This window comes from Nyctereutes procyonoides, unplaced genomic scaffold (genome assembly GCF_905146905.1).
Source record: "Nyctereutes procyonoides isolate TBG_1078 unplaced genomic scaffold, NYPRO_anot_genome, whole genome shotgun sequence".
Taxonomy (NCBI): Eukaryota; Metazoa; Chordata; class Mammalia; order Carnivora; family Canidae; genus Nyctereutes; species Nyctereutes procyonoides.
Genome location: NW_026575135.1, coordinates 19,545,404 through 19,564,787, shown reverse-complemented (window position 1 = coordinate 19,564,787; position 19,384 = coordinate 19,545,404). Strand labels below are relative to the sequence as shown.

At 38.2% G+C, this 19,384-nt stretch overlaps 1 protein-coding gene across 9 annotated transcripts in view; it reads left to right on the top strand.

The window, feature by feature from the left end:
- Positions 1-18,127, top strand: part of TDRD7 (tudor domain containing 7) — a 72,134-nt gene extending 54,007 nt beyond the window's left edge. For all 9 annotated transcript variants that reach the window (XM_055302710.1, XM_055302705.1, XM_055302704.1 and 6 more), the window contains 5 exons: positions 6,075-6,209; positions 8,769-8,879; positions 10,714-11,216; positions 15,151-15,311; positions 17,669-18,127. In XM_055302710.1, coding sequence (XP_055158685.1) covers positions 6,075-6,209; positions 8,769-8,879; positions 10,714-11,216; positions 15,151-15,311; positions 17,669-17,889 — 1,131 coding nt within the window. In that variant the 3' untranslated portion in view covers positions 17,890-18,127. The remainder of the gene's footprint in view (positions 1-6,074; positions 6,210-8,768; positions 8,880-10,713; positions 11,217-15,150; positions 15,312-17,668) is intronic.
- The last annotated feature ends 1,257 nt before the right edge of the window (positions 18,128-19,384 follow it).

Sequence of the window (19,384 nt, the reverse complement as noted above, 5' to 3'; positions counted from 1 at the left end):
CTGAATGTGGTGTTTCTCATTCCTATTCATTTCTTTATACTTTCACTATATTTGTATTTATACATACTAATTTTTTCTACCTATAGATTTTAATATAGAGATAGTGGAAATACAGAAATGAAAATGTGCATAGAATATTTATAGTAAAACTTAATAAAATATAACTGAGGAGATAAATGTTTATAAAATACATGTAAATGGTGCAATGTATTGATTCTTCTGAAACATGCTTCTTCATTCATTATGTGTAAGGTTCATCCATGTGGGTGTGTATAACCCTCGTTCATTTGTTTTCACTGCTGTTTGATATAACAGTGTATGAAGATGTCAACATGATCACTCCACTCTCCTAACAATGGATATGAAGATTGTTTTTAAGGTTTTGTTATGGACAGCACTGCCAGGAGCCTTCCCGTGCATGTCTGCCAGGGTACCCAAGAAGGAACAGAGCTTCTGGGTCGAGAGAACATGTGTCTTCAGTTTCACTAGATATTGCCTAATTGCTCTCTAGAGTCACACTTTTGCTGAGTTGGGGGAGCCCTTTGAGAGTTCTGGCTTCCTGGGGAAGGGAGTCTCAGATCCTCCTTCCCTCCTGCCCAGGCTGGGGTTGGCTTCGGTGTTCACATACTATTTCCGGTCCGTCATAATCGTCTTATTTTCTTGCAAGCACAATTATGAATTTGAAAGGAGATCTGTTATATTTTGTATATTTCTGTGTTTTTCAAAGGTGGGTTTTGGATTTTTGTGGTTGCTGTTTCTTTTTTTTCTTTCTTCCCTTCTATTTCTGATATCTACTATGTCCAATTGCTAAAATTGCAAACTTGGGTTTGATTTTTTTCCCCCTTTTTGTCTTTCTTATAGAGGTTCTTAATTTAAGTGCAAGTACCTCTACTTTAAGGGGGTGGAGGTCCTGAACCCTATAGGATTGTATACAAATTAGGTGTGTGTGTGTGTGTGTGTGTTAAGTATTTTGGGGAGGATAGTATCGCTAATTTTTATACAATTCTCAAACCCACCCTAATAAGGTGAATACCATTGCTTTATTCATTTTTTTGATACTGTGTAGTAACATCTTGATAATTATACTAATTTTCTCTTTATTTGAATAAAACTTTGTCATATCTACTTTAATGAAAGCAGCCATTTTAGAGTAATTTTTGTCATTAATGTGAATGTTCGAAGGCTGAAATCTGGGGTTACATGACCAAGAGATGCATATTTAGCTATAAACTTCAAAAACATAACTTGTTAAAAAAAAGAACATGACATTATTTGAATTTTAAAGCTCTGTGCTGTTTAGTGTATTATTGTTATAAATACACAAATATTCAATTTTTTAACTTTTCATTTTGAAATAATTTCAGGCTTTTACAAAGCTGCAAAAATAGTCCAAAGAGTTCCCGCATGTCCTTTACCCACTGTCTCCAGTTGTTAGCATCTTGCATAACTATTATCAGAACCAGGAAATCAACACTGATGCAATATTATTAACTAATCTATAGACTCTACTGACCTTACCCACATTGCACTGCAAATGTCCTTTTTCTGCTCTAGGATCCCAAGTTGTAGTTAACTGTCATGCCATCTTAGTTTCCACCACCCTGGCAGGTGCTCTGACTTTCTTTGTTGTTCATGGCTTTTTGAAGAGTAGCAGCATTTTTAAAAATTAGTTTCAGAGATGGAATTTAGTGATTCATCAGTTACATAGAATACCCAGTGTTCATCACATCAAGTACCCTCCTTAATGCCTATCACCCAATTATCCCTTCCCCTCCAGCAACCTTCAGTTTATTTCCTAGAGTTCAGTGTCTCTTATGGTTTGCCTCCCTCTCAGTTCTCATTTTATTTTTCCTTCTCTTCCCCTATGTTCATCTGTTTTGTTTCTTAAATTCCACATGAGTGGAATCATATGGTATTTGTCTTTCTCTGAATGACTTATTTCCCTTAGCATAATACCCTCTAGTTTCATCCACATTGTTGCAAATGGCAAGATTTCATTATTTTTGATGGCTGGATAATATTCCATTGTATATATATACCATTTCTTCATTATCCATTCATCTGTCAATGGACACCTGATCTCTTTCTGTATTTTGGCCATTGTGGACATTGCCGCTATAAATATTGGGGTGCAGGTGCCCCTTCAAATCACTATGTTTGTATCCTTTGGATAAATACCAAGTAGCACAATTGCTGGGTTGTAGGGTAGCTCTATTTTTAGAGTTACAGAATTTTGTAGAGCATCTGATAGCTTGAGTTTCTTCCTGTGTAGCATCAGATTCTGATTTTTTTGGCAAAATACCTTTTTGGTGTATGTCAAATGCTTTAGATAAATATCTAATATTACTTTTGTTTTTCTATCAAATTGTGCATTGTCCACCTGGGAGGTAGTAGAAGTGTTCATTCTCTTAGTGATGCATAGAAAGTTAGGGAAGGAAGAATGATTGATGAAAAGCAGATCCTATGTTTAACTGATGTATTTCTTCTTGACATTGTAGCTTGTCTAAGCTTTATTTAATGCCTACACCTTCTGAACTTACTTGAGCCAACTCTGTTCAGTGGCCATTACTTCTTACTGTTTTCTGCAGACACATCCTAAGTGGTCTGTATTCACTTTCTGTGCCACCTTCAAACAGCTCTGAGCCACTGTCTAACTTCTACCTGCACTCCCACAACCTGTCCTTGCAACCACACCTTTGCTGCTTAATTCAGCTGTTGTCTTCCAGGTCTTCTCTTACCAGGCCTCTCGGCTGCACTAACAGTATTAAAACTTGAAATTCCCTTCTCACTAAGCCATCATGGTATCAAATCCTCCTAATTTTCTTCAGGATATTCTAATGATTGCTTCTCCTATTTTTCACCCAAACCTGCCCCCCACCTGCACTCTGCAGTGTCTGTGTCAGTGCCCCAAGTCCTGTCCCAGTTCACAAGTTCTTCTCAGCCTTCTAAGTAATGCCATCTCATTGGTTCAGTTACCGACTTGGTCCTCATGACTCTCCAGTTTGTTTTCTAGCCCTTGGTGAGCTTCAGATTTAGGCAGAAGTCAGCCTAATTGCCCATTTGCAAACTCTTCAAGCTCTGCATGTCTGAAACCAAAATTATCTTTCCCCATCTTTGTCTTCTTCCTATGTCTGTATTCTAGTGGTACCACCATTCATGCAACCATTCAGCCTGGTCCTCGAGAGTTACTTGGATTCCTGCATCCTCCTCAGCCTCCAGGGCAACTAACCACCAAAGCCTGCCATTTTCACCTCTTTATCACTTCTTGCCTAGATCACTCTAATACCATGATTCCTCTGTCCTTACTCTTGGCTTCCTCCATTGGAGCCATGGATGCCACTATTGTGAGTGACCCAAAATGTAAATAATAGCAAATCGTAATACAACCAACTTTCAGTGAGGCTTACTATTTCCCAGACACAAAGGTTTTCTAAACATAATTGATTTCAGTTAATTCTTCACAAAATCCTGTGATCCCATTCTGACTGAGGAGGAAAGTCATTCATCTAGAAAGTATGAGCTGAGATTAAAACCCTATCTACTTGATTCCAAAGCCCTTACCCAGTCTGACCACCAACAATACGTGGCCTCTTATAAAGCTGACCATCTTATTCTTCTCCTTAAGACTTGGTTTAAAAAAAAAAAAAACTTGGTTTTGGCTTCTTCTCATCTACAGGGTGTAAAGTCTGGTTCTTAAGGACATCTGGCTCTCCAGGATTTTACCTTTACCTTTCTCTCAGCCTCATCTCCTGCCTTGCCCTGCCTCTCCCTTTACATTCCAACATAACCAAAATGCTTGTAGCCCCCATGCATAAGAAATATGTATGTCTTGCTCATCTTTTTCCCCTGTGTTTGAAATGTTCAGATTAGCCCCTAATGGTAACTACTCTTACCAACCTCATTTACTACCATTCATCATGTAAAGTCCAGCTGAAATAGTGATATTTATGAAATTTTAATTTGTGGAAAGGAAATACAAATATCCAAAAAGTATGATTATTTCTTAAAAGAGCAAAGATTTACACAACTTGAATTATCCAGCCAAAGTGTTAGATAAGTCACAATGTACCTGACAGACTTATGTAATATTAAAGTGATATAAAAGATAATGTGACATGAAGTATTTTTGAGACATTTAATGAAAAGTAGCCAATTATGAAATAGTATATGCAAATACATTCTAATTTTTATAAATCTAATTCTTTGTAAATGTGTGGATAAAAGACTAGAAGGATAATTATAATCTATTATAGATTATAAGTGATTTTCATATCTTTTAATTAAGTTTTCTGTGATAAAGGTATTTTACTAATACAAGAAGAAAAAAGTACATTTTAAAGAAAAGTACCAATTCTAGGCATTCCCTCTTCCTGAATGAAAACTTGCCCTAACATCTACTTCCTGTCTGGGTCAGGTACCCAGACAGGAAGTCTCTATGTTCTTATAGTACCTCATGCATAAATTTATTATTGCCTTATTACATTATATTCTGATTATATATTTGTGTCATCATCACTCATGAGACTCGGAGCTCTTTGAGATGGGGAAGTATATGTCTCTGCACAGTTATGCCTGGATATAATAACCATTCAATATATACCAACCATACCAGTATATCTGTTCAGTATATATGTTTGAATAAAAAATTACATTTGAAGGTACTGTTGTAATACTGTTTGTATTTATCAAAGTCTTAAAAGATTAAAAAGCTATGCTATTATATTTTTTCCCACCTGGATGGCTATATTTTTTTATTTAAATTCAATTAACTTATTTTAATTCAATTAACATGTAATGTATTATTGGTTTCAGAGGTAGAGGTCAGTGACTCATCGGTCTTATATAACACCCAGTGTTCATTATGTCATGTGCCCTCCTTAATGTCCATCACTCAGTTACCCCATCCCTTCCTTCATCCCCCTCCCCTCCAGGAACCCTCAGTTTGTTTCCTATGATTAATAGTCTCTTATGGTTTGTCTCCCTCTCTGATTGTCTTGTTTTATTTTTTTTCCTCTCTTCCCCTATGATCCTCTGTTTTGTTTATTAAATTCCACTTATGAGTGAGATCATATGATAATTGTCTTTCTCTGATGACTCATTTCACTTAAGTTATGCTATTGTATTAATAAAGCATTTACCAGAGCATTAGAAAAAGGCTTTAGTTTTGTTATATCTGATATACTTTTGGTATATTCCATGCCAAGAGTGGTCCAGTTCTTCATGACAGTCATTATGCTGAAAGCACCACCATTCTCAAGGTGGCAATGAGAGCAACTATAGGCATGAAGTCCCTGCCCACATAACCATCCTGATGGGGCTATATTTGGCCAATGCTAACTGTATTCACTGAGGCAAATATCACAAAGGCTTATTAAGGGAAGTTTGGGCATTTAAAGGTATACCCAGCATCTTATGCTGTAATGTTACCCTTTGAACACAGATAGGTAATTATTGCTTTGACTCAGTGTGTAATTTTCCAATTTTTGAATTATTAATTTGGATTTATTTTACCTCTCTATGACTTTCTGAGTTTCAATTTCATAGAACAAATGATAAAAACTGTCAGTGGGCTTTTTGACAAAGCTATAAAATGCCAAAATATGTTATGATTTAAAAATATATAATATTTACGTGTTTAAGAAAACTTCTGTCTGAATTCTATTCTTTATTTCCTCATTGCTAAGACACAATAGTGTTTTCTTCCTCATATTTTAATATTTTGGAGAACAGATTACATCTTTAATCAATATATAATGATGTATCAGATTGTTTTATAATCAATAGTGTCCTAGAATTGAAAACACAGCAAATATTATATTTGTGAATTTTATTATTATTAGTTTAGTGATTACTACTGATTAAATGATTTAACAACTCAATGTTGAAATTAAATCTATTCTAAAAGAATATTTATTTGGTAAATAGGTACATTTTAAAATAAGAAAACTTAATTATCACTGATAGTCTTTGTTGCTTTTTATATGCATTTTAGAGCTATACAAAGTATAATTGCACAGAAGTGCTTTGGCCTTTTGGATATGCTCATAAATTAGCCAACATTTGTCTCACTGCAGATCACGAATGTTCACAGCAGCCGGGCTCTTGATGTTCAGTTCCTGGACTCTGGCACCGTGACATCTGTGAAAGTGTCTGAACTCAGGGAAATTCCCCCTCGGTTTCTACAAGAAATAATTGTGATACCACCTCAGGTATTATATGTTACAAGCCTGGGAGATTTGCTGGAAGAGATTTGGATGTATTTATAATCATGTTGTGAGATGCCCTCTCAGTTTTGATCTTGACAATGAGCAAAGTCCGAGTTTGTAACAAAATTGGAAATGGTCCAAATGTGGTTTGTTCACTGGTTTTCAGATGTAAAGTTTGGCTAACTTAAGAAGATCAGTCAAACTTACAGAAATTGTTTGATAAATGTTTGTTTTCGAGTATGTCGCATCATTAGGCTATGTTGTCCAGTTAGGGATTGCATTTTAATAATTAGATGCCAGTGCTCACTTCTACACGGTTTCAAGATCTTATAAGTAATACTTACTTCCTGTCCTGTGTTCTTAGATTAATTAAATGGCCATTATCTTAAGAAATCTGTTTATATTCAACCATTTTCTTTCTATTTATTTATTATTCATTCATTCATTCATTCATTCATTCATTCATTCATGATAGACATAGAGAGAGAGAGAGGCAGAGACACAGGCAGAGGGAGAAGCAGGCTCCATGCAGGGAGCTGGACGTGGGACTTGATCCCAAGTCTCCAGGATCAGGCCCTGGGCTGAAGGCGGTGCTAAACCACTGAGCCACCTGGGCTGCCCATATATTCAACCATTTTCTTACATGAATTTTTCTCCATAGATTTGAGTAAAAAGATTAATTTCTGCCTAACCTGTCTCTATTAATAAAAATTCAGATAATAAAGATTTTGCATTATTTTGAATTAAAATTATTTAGAACTATTTCCTACCTTTAGGAGAAATAGAGGATTTTGTACAGACACTAGTAGTTTTTAAAAATAAAATTATTCAATATTCTATCATTTCAGTAAGCCACTTATATTTGCCAGAAGATACCTTATGCCATCAAAATTCAGTGAATAAAAAGTGCTTAGCCATAATTAGCATGGTTTTTGTAACTTTTCTCACTCCTGTCACCACTGCCTTTTCTGAAATGACTGTTACAGAAAACTTGTTGAACTTGTGTTCAAGCCAGTTTTCAAAATCACTTTTATTCTTATTGTTGCTCAGCCATAATACTGAAAATTGTTAAATGCCACTTTCACTTGATAACACCTCTGGCCTCTGTTCCCCGTGTTAGAACATTCACCCAGGGCCAGCCTGACCTGGAAAAGGTTCCTCACTAGAGGGGAAAGAATATCTATCCCTCTGCCTCTGACAGTCGGAGGGCCACACAATAGGACTTTCTTTGTGCTACAGCATTCAAAGCCATTCCAAATTTTTTTCTATTAATCCTATCTAGATTTGTTATTTTATAGAAATGAAGTTGGGAGAACTTTAAGAGCCAACTGGGCTAAGCTGCTGGCTGACATCTCCGTGAGAGAGGTCTAAGTCAGAATAGGACACTGATGGTCTGTCTGCCAAAGCTGACCCATAAATATTGGGTTTGGGCTCTTGGCTGTTACAGTGTTTTAAATTGTGAATTGGTCATCAAGATTTAAAACAGAAAAATTCATACAAAAATCCTGACAAAACTAGAAACTCCGACTATATCGAACACTCTCCTTTATGGGACAGGGCTCTGTGGGAGCTTGGGAAGTGGCATTCCGCTTTGCAGGGCTGCTGCTCTCCAGTGTGCTGCCCCCATCTGGCCCATCTGGCAAGGAGGGATCCTTGCCCCCTGGCCTCTGCAGGCCCCCTGGCCTCTGAAGAGTGTGCTCTCTCTGCTCTAAGGGACCTCCTCCCCACCAAGAAAGAGGGCACATCCAGGGGGCACAGGGAGAGTCTCGGAGCCCTTGAAGAAGAATGAAGAAAGAAGGAATCCGGGAATCCTGGAAGTAGGTTTCTTCCCCTTCACAAGATTGCCTCAGACAATTCAAGGCTTCCATGAGACAGGAGAGCATCCTTAAGGTCACCTTTTATTCCCTGCTGCACCCATTCTCCAGAAGTTTGTGCAGTGATGGTGGGTGGTAAAAGGCATTAGGGAAAATGAAGCATTTAGGTATCTATGAATTTCACTTTTTCTTGCCCTCCTTAACTCTATTCACAACCTCCTTCCAAAGGTGACCACAAATGCCTGGCACCCACAGGTACTCAGGAACTGCTGAATGAAGTATGTTGGCCTCTGAAAAGATTTTTGTACCCAGAGTCATTTCATCCAAATGACACTTCATTTTTTTAGTTGCACTTAGAGGGAAGACCTAAATATAAATCCCAAACCTGTCTTTACAACTCTTGATCCAATGCAAGTTAGTCTCTCTAATTCCATTTCACCATCTGCAAAATGGGGCTACAATATTGGCCCATCATGCAGAAGTATCATAGGATAAGTATGTGTGTGAATGAAGTGCCTGGTGTAAGCTAGGAGTAGTAACAGGAGTAGAGACAACAGAGGTAAAATAAACAGCCAGGAACATAGCAGATGCTCCAACCTAAGAGCTCCTCAGTCCTCATTAGTAGCTATTGCTGTTACTTGTTTTCTATCTTAGCAACATCTGACTTATAGGAAAATAACATTGACATTACTTATCAGTACCTATTTTAAGATGGTGTGTTTGTTTTTCCATCATGTTTTCTTTCCAGGCTATAAAGTGCTGTTTAGCAGATCTTCCACAGTCTATTGGCATGTGGACACCAGATGCTGTGCTTTGGTTGAGAGATTCTGTTCTGAATTGCTCTGACTGTAGCATTAAGGTTAGTTATCTTGATACATTTGGAAAGGGAACTGTCAGCCAAATGGGCTCATTTGTTTTTCTGTAAAAAAATTTTATCTTACCGTGAAACTGATACTTTCAGATCTGACACACTTTTATAGTTAAGAGATTAGTCACATGTGTGATAAACTATTTCATGGTTTGATTTTTATTTACGAATGTATCCTGTATCTCCAATATTATTTTTAAACCCTTTATGTAATTTTCACACTATTAATAAGGTAGCAGAGTCCTCTGCTCCTGTTTTGCTCCATGATAAAGAATCAAGTTCCCAGCTGAGGGAACTTGATAAATGTTTCTAAAGACCATTTAAATAGGTCTTCTATTTCTTTTTTCTTTTTTTCTAAAGTAAGATGGCTTATAAGCAAATCATTTTCTGCCCCTGAAGGTTTACTTAAACTGCTTTATTTCATGAGCTCCTATTTCTTTTTCTGCATTTTTGCACCTTTGTATCAAAAACATTGCTCTTATTTCCAAGAATAGAAATGTAAGATAGTTCTCTGTTTTAATGAAAACAGTGTTATTTTATATAAACTTTTAACAGTGAAATGCCCTTGAGAAACATCTTCATGAAAATCTCCAAATTATTCTAGCTCACGCGGATTTTCTTGTGTTTATACAGTTACACACTTACTTACCATTTTATATTCTTTAATTGCCACACGATAAGGAATATTGTGTTTCTTAACTATGGTTTAAGCTCTTAAAGCCAGAGTATTGGGTACTCAATAAAAATATTTTGTAATGGTTGATTTTTGAAATGGCACTTCTGTATCATAAATATCAAAATAAATTAGCATTCATTCATTCATAGCCCTTTGAAGTGCTAATTAATTTAAATAGATTCATCCTGCTAGGAAAATTATTTTTAAGTAAATTACTACAGATGAATTACCTCGTCTCCCTGTCTCAGACCTCTGTTCCTGCCTTTCGTTGTCTGCCCTATTTGGTAAGAGATTGATGTGGCTGGAAGCATCTCATTTTTGTCATTCCGAGGGTAAATCAGAGGAGCTGGTAAGAATTACCAGGCACCCAGCCCTTTGGGACACACAGCTCTACAATCCCAGTTGTCAGTCTGCGGTGTTCCTGTAAGACACTCACCCCTCTGGCAGAGAGAAGTAGCCAGCTGCTAGGAAAAAGGTCTCTTTTTTGTAAAGGGGCAAAGCTGTAATTTTGGCCTATTGAGTGTAGCTTTTTTACTCTTTTTCTCCTTAGGTTCCCTCCCTCATGTAACTGGGGAGGGGCAATAAAGGGTGAGGGCAGGTTTTTAGACCAAACAAGGCATTTGGACCAGAGGTCTCCAAGGGTATGGTGAATGTCAAAGCTTTATCCTTTGCTTCCCAGTCTGAGGATACACCAACCTAGGTGGAATGCGCATGGAACCTCTTGCCATTCTTATGATGATTTGTTATTGTTGAAGCTGGGAGATGAGCACATGAGGGTTTGTCATACTGTTCTCTTTACTTTGAGCATTTTTAAATTTCATTAACCAAAAAAGTGTTTAATCATGATACATAGACTCCATCTCAGTGAAATGACCTCTAGTGGGTTACAAGGTCCTCAGTTTTTAGATGTTAATAAAGTTTTCATTTCCATAAGCCAGCTGCTGGCATCTAGACTGTTTGGACTTAAAAGCCTGTTCACCACTACAGCTATGATAGATAATTTATCTTACCTTAAATAAAATGAATTTTAGCAAGTTGGGGTTTCTTGCAAAATACTATGTTTTAAATATCTGAGGTTGGTATTATAACTGCCTCTTGGAATTCAGTGTGAACTTGGATTTGTTGAAATATCTCATGTCTTTTCCAAAGGTTACAAAAGTGGACGAAACTAGAGGGATCGCACATATTTATTTATTTACCCCTAAGAACTTCCCCGATCCTCACCGCAGTATCAATCGCCAGATTACAAATGCAGACTTGTGGAAGCATCAGAAGGATGTGTTTTTGAGTGCCATATCCAGTGGAGCTAGCTCTCCTAACAGCAAAAGTGGTAGCACCCCCGTTCCGGGCAGCACTGGAGACAATTTCAGAAAGAGCCTCACAGATGCCATCAAGAAGTCTGTGGTGGACCACACCAGCTCTTTCTCTGTGGAGGAACTGCCACCTCCTGTCCACTTGTCGAAGCCAGGGGAACATATGGATGTGTATGTGCCTGTGGCCTGTCACCCAGGCTACTTTGTCATCCAGCCATGGCAAGAGATACATAAGCTGGAAGTTCTGATGGAAGAGATGATTCTGTATTACAGTGTGTCTGAGGAGCGTCATGTAGCAGTGGAAAAAGACCAAGTGTATGCTGCAAAAGTGGAAAATAAGTAGGTCCTTGGACAAAGCATTTTATTCTACTAAGAAAAATATGTAGAGTGATACCAAGAGTCCTTAATCCCTGCAGGGAGACTTTGAACTACACAAATGGAAATTTTGAATGTCAAATGAGACTAATGATCATGCCATTTTTTGATATTTGAAATGATGTCATTTATCTAAAAATCTAGTGACCATATATTAAATTCCTGTTAAAATGTTAATTATATCTAAAATGAAGGTTTAAATGTTTTTTCTACATTTCTATTAGACAAAATATTGTTTATTTAGAAATAATGTTTTTTATTGAATGACTTATTTTCTTGTTTTGTTTGAATGACTTTTAAATTTTAAAAACAAAGTACTTATTGTAGAAAATTTAGAAAATACAAAAAAGTATACAAAAATCAGCCAATGAGGCATAACCTTTGTTAAACTACTTATGTATTTCTTCTAGTTCTTTTCTATACATATTCATACAATTGGTATATTATTATTATATATAATTATTATATATAATTCCACACCTATTTTTTTGCTTAATCCTGTGAACATTTTTCCATGCGATAAAATTTCTTCGTAAACATTTTTAATGGCTGAATAATAGTCCATCATAAAGAGGAATCATAATTTACTTACCATTCTCTTACATAGGGTTTTTTTCTCCCAGATTTTTCACTGTTCTAAATAACAATGAACATAAATCTTCGTTCACATTTCAGATTATTTATTTATGATATAGATTCCTAGAAGAGATACGACTTGTTTAAAGATGACAAGATTCTTGATATATGTTGTCAGCTGCTCCCAGAGAGCTTGCGCCACCTTTTACAAGGTGCAACAGTACCTAGTTCACTTCTCCGGCCTTCAGACAGTGAGAACCACAATTTCTCATTTGTGAAGTCCCATTTTATCACACTTCATATTTGAATCCACATCCTCCTTTCCTAAAGCCCTCCAATGTGTTCTGGCTCCAACCCATTGAAGCCCAAGCACTGCACTCTATGCACTATAAGGTCACATAAGCCCTAGAGAGGAACAGTTTGCCCCCATCCCATCTCCTTTGCCAGCATTTTTTAGGGTAACTGACCAAGCATACTTGATGATGTCACACACAAAGAACTGTTCCCCCATAACACACGCACACACACACGCACACACACACACACAAACCAGAACTCAGTTTGAAACTTCAAACTGCTTATTTTATTTTTTATAAAATGCTTTTGTTCATTCCTAAGACATCAAGCATAGGCATTTGTAAAAATTTCATTTTTTTCATGAGAGAGAAAAAAGCCTAATTTTTCACTCTTAAGAGAGAAAAGTATCCGAGCTCTCATTTTCAGAACCATTCAGCTTATAGGTCACAAGCTTTTCATCTTCCCCCAAAAAAACATTTTCACCATGTCATGTTTAAACTGTAAGTATACATGGCTTTAATTCCACACAGGAACATCACTTGTGTAAATTTGCCTACATCAGAACTCTTCGCAAAATAATTTAATCACAGTTAAAACGAAACTAATGTTAACTGTTATCTGAAGGACAGATTAATGGTGATTAGCAGTGAGGAGGTCCTACTTGGGGGCCAGGGTCATGTGGGGCAGGAGAACTGCTAATAAACAGAGACTTATAGTATGGTGCTTCAGACTCAGCCCCCTCCCCGCATGGGTCCAACAGTCCTACTCCCGTACTTTAACCAGCTAATTTGTCTCTAGATCATCAAAGATGTCTTATAGATGAGAACAGATTATCTGATATTTTCTTAAACTTCATGAACAAATCAGTGTAAAGTGTTTAGAGTTTCTATCTTGCCTATACGCCAGAACTACTTACTAAATAAGCCCTGTCCCCAACTGTGGTAAACTAAGGCTTAGGGATTTCAGATACACTGTTGATTGCTTGGTTTCCAAATCCACCATGGCTAAGAATAGCCTAGAAAACCTCTTAAAATTCTCCTTCCTCTCCCCAGACATCCTGAATCAGAATCGGGGAGGGGAGTTGGAGGACGGGAGGGGTGGGGCAGATAGAACCCCAGAATCAGTGTTTTTAACAGCCTCTCCAGATGATTCACAGGAGGCCTTGTACTGAAATTGGTAATCTAGTCCAAACAGAGGTCTCTAGTTAAGCTATCAGCATTGAAAATTAAAAGCTGCAGAGAAGCACAACACATAAGTCTTCTGCTAGCTCTCCCTTGCTGCTCTGTACCGCTTATTTATATGCTAAAAGCGCAGACCACCAGCATGTGCCCTGTACAATTTAAAGATGATACTACAGGTAGAAACCAAATATTTTTATCTCCTTTCACACTTACACGAATGTAGCAACCTACACCACTTCCACATATGAAAATTTCTCTTTAATTTGGTCTGATGTGCTTTTTTTTACACAGCTTATCTTCATTTTAGTAATAATTATAATAATGATGCTGGCTACCATTTGCCAAGCACCTATGATGTTGCCCAGTCACATGCTAGGCTATAAACATGGTTTCTTCAAGTGAATTAAATTAAATATTGCACATGAGATAACTGAAACTCAGAGAGGTTAAATAGGAGTCCAAGGTGACATAGCTGGAAGATGGCCCTGGGGGAAATCCAGCCCAATTCTGTTGGTCACCAAAGTTCATATGCTTATTATGATACCTTTCTATGTCTCTGTTGTCTCTGTGACTAATGGATTATTGCTTGCTGCACTGTACACTTATCTGAAGGTTTCTGGAATTTTCTCCCAAAGCCCCCAATCACTAGTGCCCAAAATTGGCCTCTTTGTAGCTTTCTTACTAGAGTTTACCCTATAGCAGCTCTGGGGGTTTTCTGGACCCATTTTCCACCAGCTTGTGCTAGAGAATCCATCCAGTCTGGGCAGCCCCAACCCAATAGCAGGCCCTTCCCTGCTATTGCCTAGGCTTGAGGCTTATAGCTAATGAACCTGTTTCAGAGGGTGGCTGGGTCGGCCATCCAGGGCAGGAGTGGAGGCTGCCTCCATAGACGCTTATCTTTTTAGATGTTATAATCAATCTTCCTTTCCTTAGTGTAATAAAACTCTTCAATCATGTAATCAAGACTATAGGACTTTAAGATGGTCCTTCATATTTTAACTTTGAAGTCTAAGCTTTTCTTATTGTAATGATGATAAATATAGGCCCAGAGGAGAAAAGTACATTCATGTGAATTTCTTTCTGGTGCCTTGAACTCCAGATCTGAAACCACTTTCTTCTTCCCCCATACTCTCCAATCCTTTCTAGGATTCTAGGCAGTGGGTTGGACTTTGTGTTTTGTTTTGTTTTTCAGTGTCCTCCCTTGGCATGACTAAAATGGTCACATTCGCATTCAAAACGTTTTGTAATCTCTTCCCACATTCTCTCCCCAGTCTTATTTCCTCTTCCATTCTTTCACACATTCAGCCTTCTAGCTCTACTGCGGTGTTTGCTCCACTGCCAATTGCCACGGCCTATGGAATCTTCTGTGCTTTTTCTTCCCATGCATGTCTTCAGCCTGGCCTGGTTCTGACTGCCTCCCTCTGCCCATCTTCCACACATATCTCTTGTCCTAGACCTGTGGCCACCTCTGTCTCCCTATCAGAGTGAAGGGATCTCCTTGCCTTGTCCTTATTGGCCTTCATCTATTTGATTCTGCTTTAGTGGTGATTGCTGTTTATTGTGTTTGGGCTCCTGCACTAGCTCCACAAGGCCTATAAACAGGGATTGAATGAACAGATGCCATCAACTGAGCAGGTGGCAAAGCAGAGAATACGTAACCTTTGTAGTAAGTAACCTTTGGAGTAAGAAGGAACAGTCTCTTTTAAAACCTTGATGACAGTACAGACTCATATTTCAATAAAAGTCATTTACATTAATTTTTCTTTACTTCATACATTGTTACCCACAAAGCACATGTTGACTTCGTGTCTTTTTCTTTCTTTTTTAATCCAACGCACATCTAGGTGGCACAGGGTGCTTTTAAAAGGAATTCTGACCAACGGGTTGGTGTCTGTGTATGAGCTGGACTACGGCAAGCATGAACTGGTCAACATAAGAAAGGTACAGCCTCTGGCGGCTGTGTTCCGGAAGCTGCCCTTTCAAGCAGTCACAGCTCAACTTGCAGGTAATTTCTTCAGGATTCGAACTCATGCCATCACACAGTGACTAGTGTCATTTTGTCCTGGGTACTTAGGGGAACACACACAGTCACTCTACCGTTCCCCCTTCCCAACTTGTGTGCATTCACACGCACGTTGTCTCTCTCCCAAATATATAAATCTTTAAAAAAGTTAAAAAAAAAAAAAAAGCTGAGGATGTAAGTTAGTAGGTGTCTGGGGTACTTATTAAAAATATTGTCCAGTTAGATTTTTGTGGCAGCAGTACAAGTGCCGGCGGCTCCTCTGTGTGCATTCCATTGATAGGTAACATGCACAGTTAGGTGTAGCTTCATCCAGAGGTTCACCAGCATTAGTAGAGAGTGTGGAGCTCAAAAGGATGAGAGATGAAGACCTTCGGCCATCTGGGGCTCTCTATGTCCCACTGTAATGTGATATGGGGGGTTGTGACCACATGGTGCAACCCTGATTCCTTACCCTGGGTCATCCCATACATTTAGCACCATAGCAGAAGTGATTTGATCTCAGAAATGAAAGATAATTATGTATATAGATTTTTTCTTTTGACTGGCTTTTTTGGTGATGTCTATCTACATCTATATACAGTGTTATTTTGAAGTATTTTTCAGGGTTTTTTTTTTTGTGTCTCCTGCTAGATTTCAGAGGAAACTCCCATGGTTGTTAGATATGAACCAAAAAATGGCATTTTGCAGATGAGCGTGGTTACCACTGGTCTGCTTTTTTTTTTTTTTTTTTTTTAAGATTTAACATTTATTAATGAAAGACACACACACACAGAGGGAGAAACACAGATGAAGGGAGAAGCAAGCTCCATGCAGGAAGCCCGATGTAGGACTCAATCCGAGGACCCTGGGATCACAACTTGAGCCAAAGGCAGATACTCAACTTCTGAGCCACCCAGGCGTCCCCACTGGTCTGCTTTGAACTCAGACCTCTAAAGAGTTTCTTCAGATTTAATGATCATGTTTTTTTTTTTTTTTGACTTTTGAATGTTCAGGTTTTGCTAACAACACGTTGTTAAGCATGATAATTAAACTGTCCAGAGGGGGAGTGCCTGTGAAGAACGAGTGCATGGCACCATCATCCCTGTCACCAGCACCATGGCTAACAGTCACTGGTACTTATTATGTGCAAAGGTCTCTACCAGCCACTCCATCTTGTTGACTTCTCCCCAACACTAGGAGGGTTAGGTACTGTTACTATTGCTATTAACCAGGTCGTGAAACAACAGCTTGGAGGATACTCTAGGCTTCTCTTATTCTCAAAGAACATAACCTACTCACTGTATAGAGAGCAGGTCTGTTAAATTATGTGTGAAATTCCTAGACCTTCATCACTATGGGACATCATTTATAGTTTCTGTAATCTAGTATATGTGGACTTAACTCATGTTAATTTACTAAGATTTTTTGAAAAACACCTATTCTTATCTCAATTTTGTTTTATTTTTTTGTATATTTTTTATTGGAGTTCGATTTGCCAACATATAGTGTAACACCCAGTGCTCATCCCGTCAAGTGCCCCCCTCAGTACCTGTTACCCAGTCGATTTTGTTTTAAAACCTAATTTAGAATTCTAACTTAGAATTCTCTAACTTGAGCCCTCAAGCTTAAGATTTAGAAATGCATGAGTTTTAGAATGAATCTGGTCCAATGAGTTTATTTTATATAAGTAAACTGAGGCCTGAGAGGCCAGTTGATTTGCCCAAGATCATACCAGTTGATAGAGGAAGAGCCGAGAATGGTCACTGGATCTCCAGACTTTCAGTCCAGGGCTCTTGCCATGGTATTGTATATAGTTTTGAAAAATTAAAAAATTTTTTGAAAAATTAGTCTACTCTAGGTGTATGAATTCTCTTCCTCCTCCTCCTCCTCCTCTTTCACTAAGTTATCTGGTTCATCTAGAAAAAAGTCTGTCATTAAGAGACGTATCAATGATATCATTGATATTTTGAGTACAGTTGACAACAGTGTTAACAATTTTATTGATCTTTTCTTCCCCTTGGTTATCCCTATTATCAGTTTAAGTGTACATATACTTTATATAGGGAAGTGGGCAGTAGTTATAATTTCATTTTATAACACAGCCATCAATTTTAATGAAACTTGTGTCTGTAGGTAAAGGTTTACAGAAGTAACCCCATTCAGAATAGGAAAACTGTTTTAAAATTGTTGAGCAACTATCTTTTTATTTTGTTTTGTTTTGTTTTGTTTTAATTAGACAAGTTCTAACCTGGTATGTTTCAGCTACTTTGGAATTGACTGAATAGTTTTCCATTATTACAGATCAAAGAAAGGCTCATCTGACCCCTCACTGATCCTTGTACTCCCTGTCTTTCTCCTAGGGGTGAAGTGCAACCAGTGGTCTGAGGAGGCTTCGATGGTATTTCGAAATCATGTGGAGAAGAAACCTCTGGTGGCGTTGGTGCAGACAGTTATAGAAAATGCTAACCCTTGGGACCGGAAAGTCGTAGTCTATTTAGTGGACACATCGTTGCCAGACACAGATATCTGGATTCATGATTTTATGTCAGAGTATCTGGTAGAGCTTTCAAAAGTTAATTAATCACTGCTTCTGAGATGTTGACAACTAATTCAGATTTTTTAGCAATAACAAAATGTAGTAGGCTTTAAAAAAAGAAACCTTATCTCTGCTACAGGGCTCTGACTGCTGTGGGGATTGAAAAGAATACGCTTCTGTTTGATGAAAGATATTTAACAAGTTTTGTTTTAACAGAGTTGACTTTTCAAAGAAAATTTCACTTGAATTATTACTATAATATTAGAATAAAAATGTTTATCAATATAAAAACTGGCTGCCTTATAATTTCTAGGCTTTATAATGTTAAGGTGAAGGATTCCCCTTTCTATTCAAGTCTTCTCTGTGGTGCTGGGTTCCTTATAGTTCAGATTGTGAGAACTTCATGACTTAACTCTGGTGTAGTGGTGTGTCCCAAAGCAAGGGGTCACCAAACCGTATGAGGACTCCCTTGAGCCTTTAGCACATTAGCATTGCTAGTGGTGCTGTAGAAAAGCAGCCCAGGTGAACCTCAAAGCATGCCCCTCACCCCAAATCTTGAGTGGCAACTCATTGCCCAGAGAGTCCACACCTTCCACAGTAAACCTTATTATCCACTGCTCCCTAACCAGCCACACTGGACCTTTATGTAGCTCCTGAACCCCATGCGTGTGCACCTAAGACTATTCTACAGCACCAAACCATGCTTATTCTGTTTCTTCAGCCTGCTGCTCATTCTGCCACCCCTCATTCTTGTTTGCCAGTATCCTCCCTGACTTCCCAGGCTGACCATGAAGCCTTCCCTGGTATCCCTCCTACTCTATTACATTTTGGGTATTTCTCTCTTGGTACTCAGACCTTCACTGAGCCTTATAGTATATAACTAGTTGTCTGTGCACCCATCACCCCAACTAGATTGTGAGCTCCTTGAAGGAGGGATGGGTCTTAGTCATCTCTCTGATGGTACACTGGTAAATGTTTGACAGTTGGTTCTGGTGAATGTGGGCAGGGAGTAAGCCTTGATTCACAGTATCTGATGATTCCCAGTATCTGATGATTCCCATGTTGTAAATACTCCCACCATTGTTGAGTTCCCGCTAACAATGTGACATCACAATGTAGAGCTGGGAAAAGACATACCCAAGCAGCTCTTGTGAGCCTGTACAATGGACTCTGGAACACACCACTTTCTGTGTCTTCCACAACAGACAGGATAATATTTTGAACACATCAGGCACCCATTATGTGCTTGCTAATTGATAGGCAGGGTGGACTGACAGGGGGATAGGTTGGAGGCCTTCCTTAGCAGTGGTCGAAAAAATGAGCAGGGCCCTGGACTGAGAGGGGATCAATGGGAATGAAGAAAAAAAAATTAAAGACCTTTTGACATTTTCAATTAGAATTACTAGTACTGACATTTTAGAAGAAGGAAGTGTCGAAAAGTGAAGCCAAGTCTTAATGTCTGAGAGGCTAGGTTGATGACCCTCACTCCATTTGGGAAACTAAACATTTAGACTTTAAAAATACTGAGTTTAAGCAAATA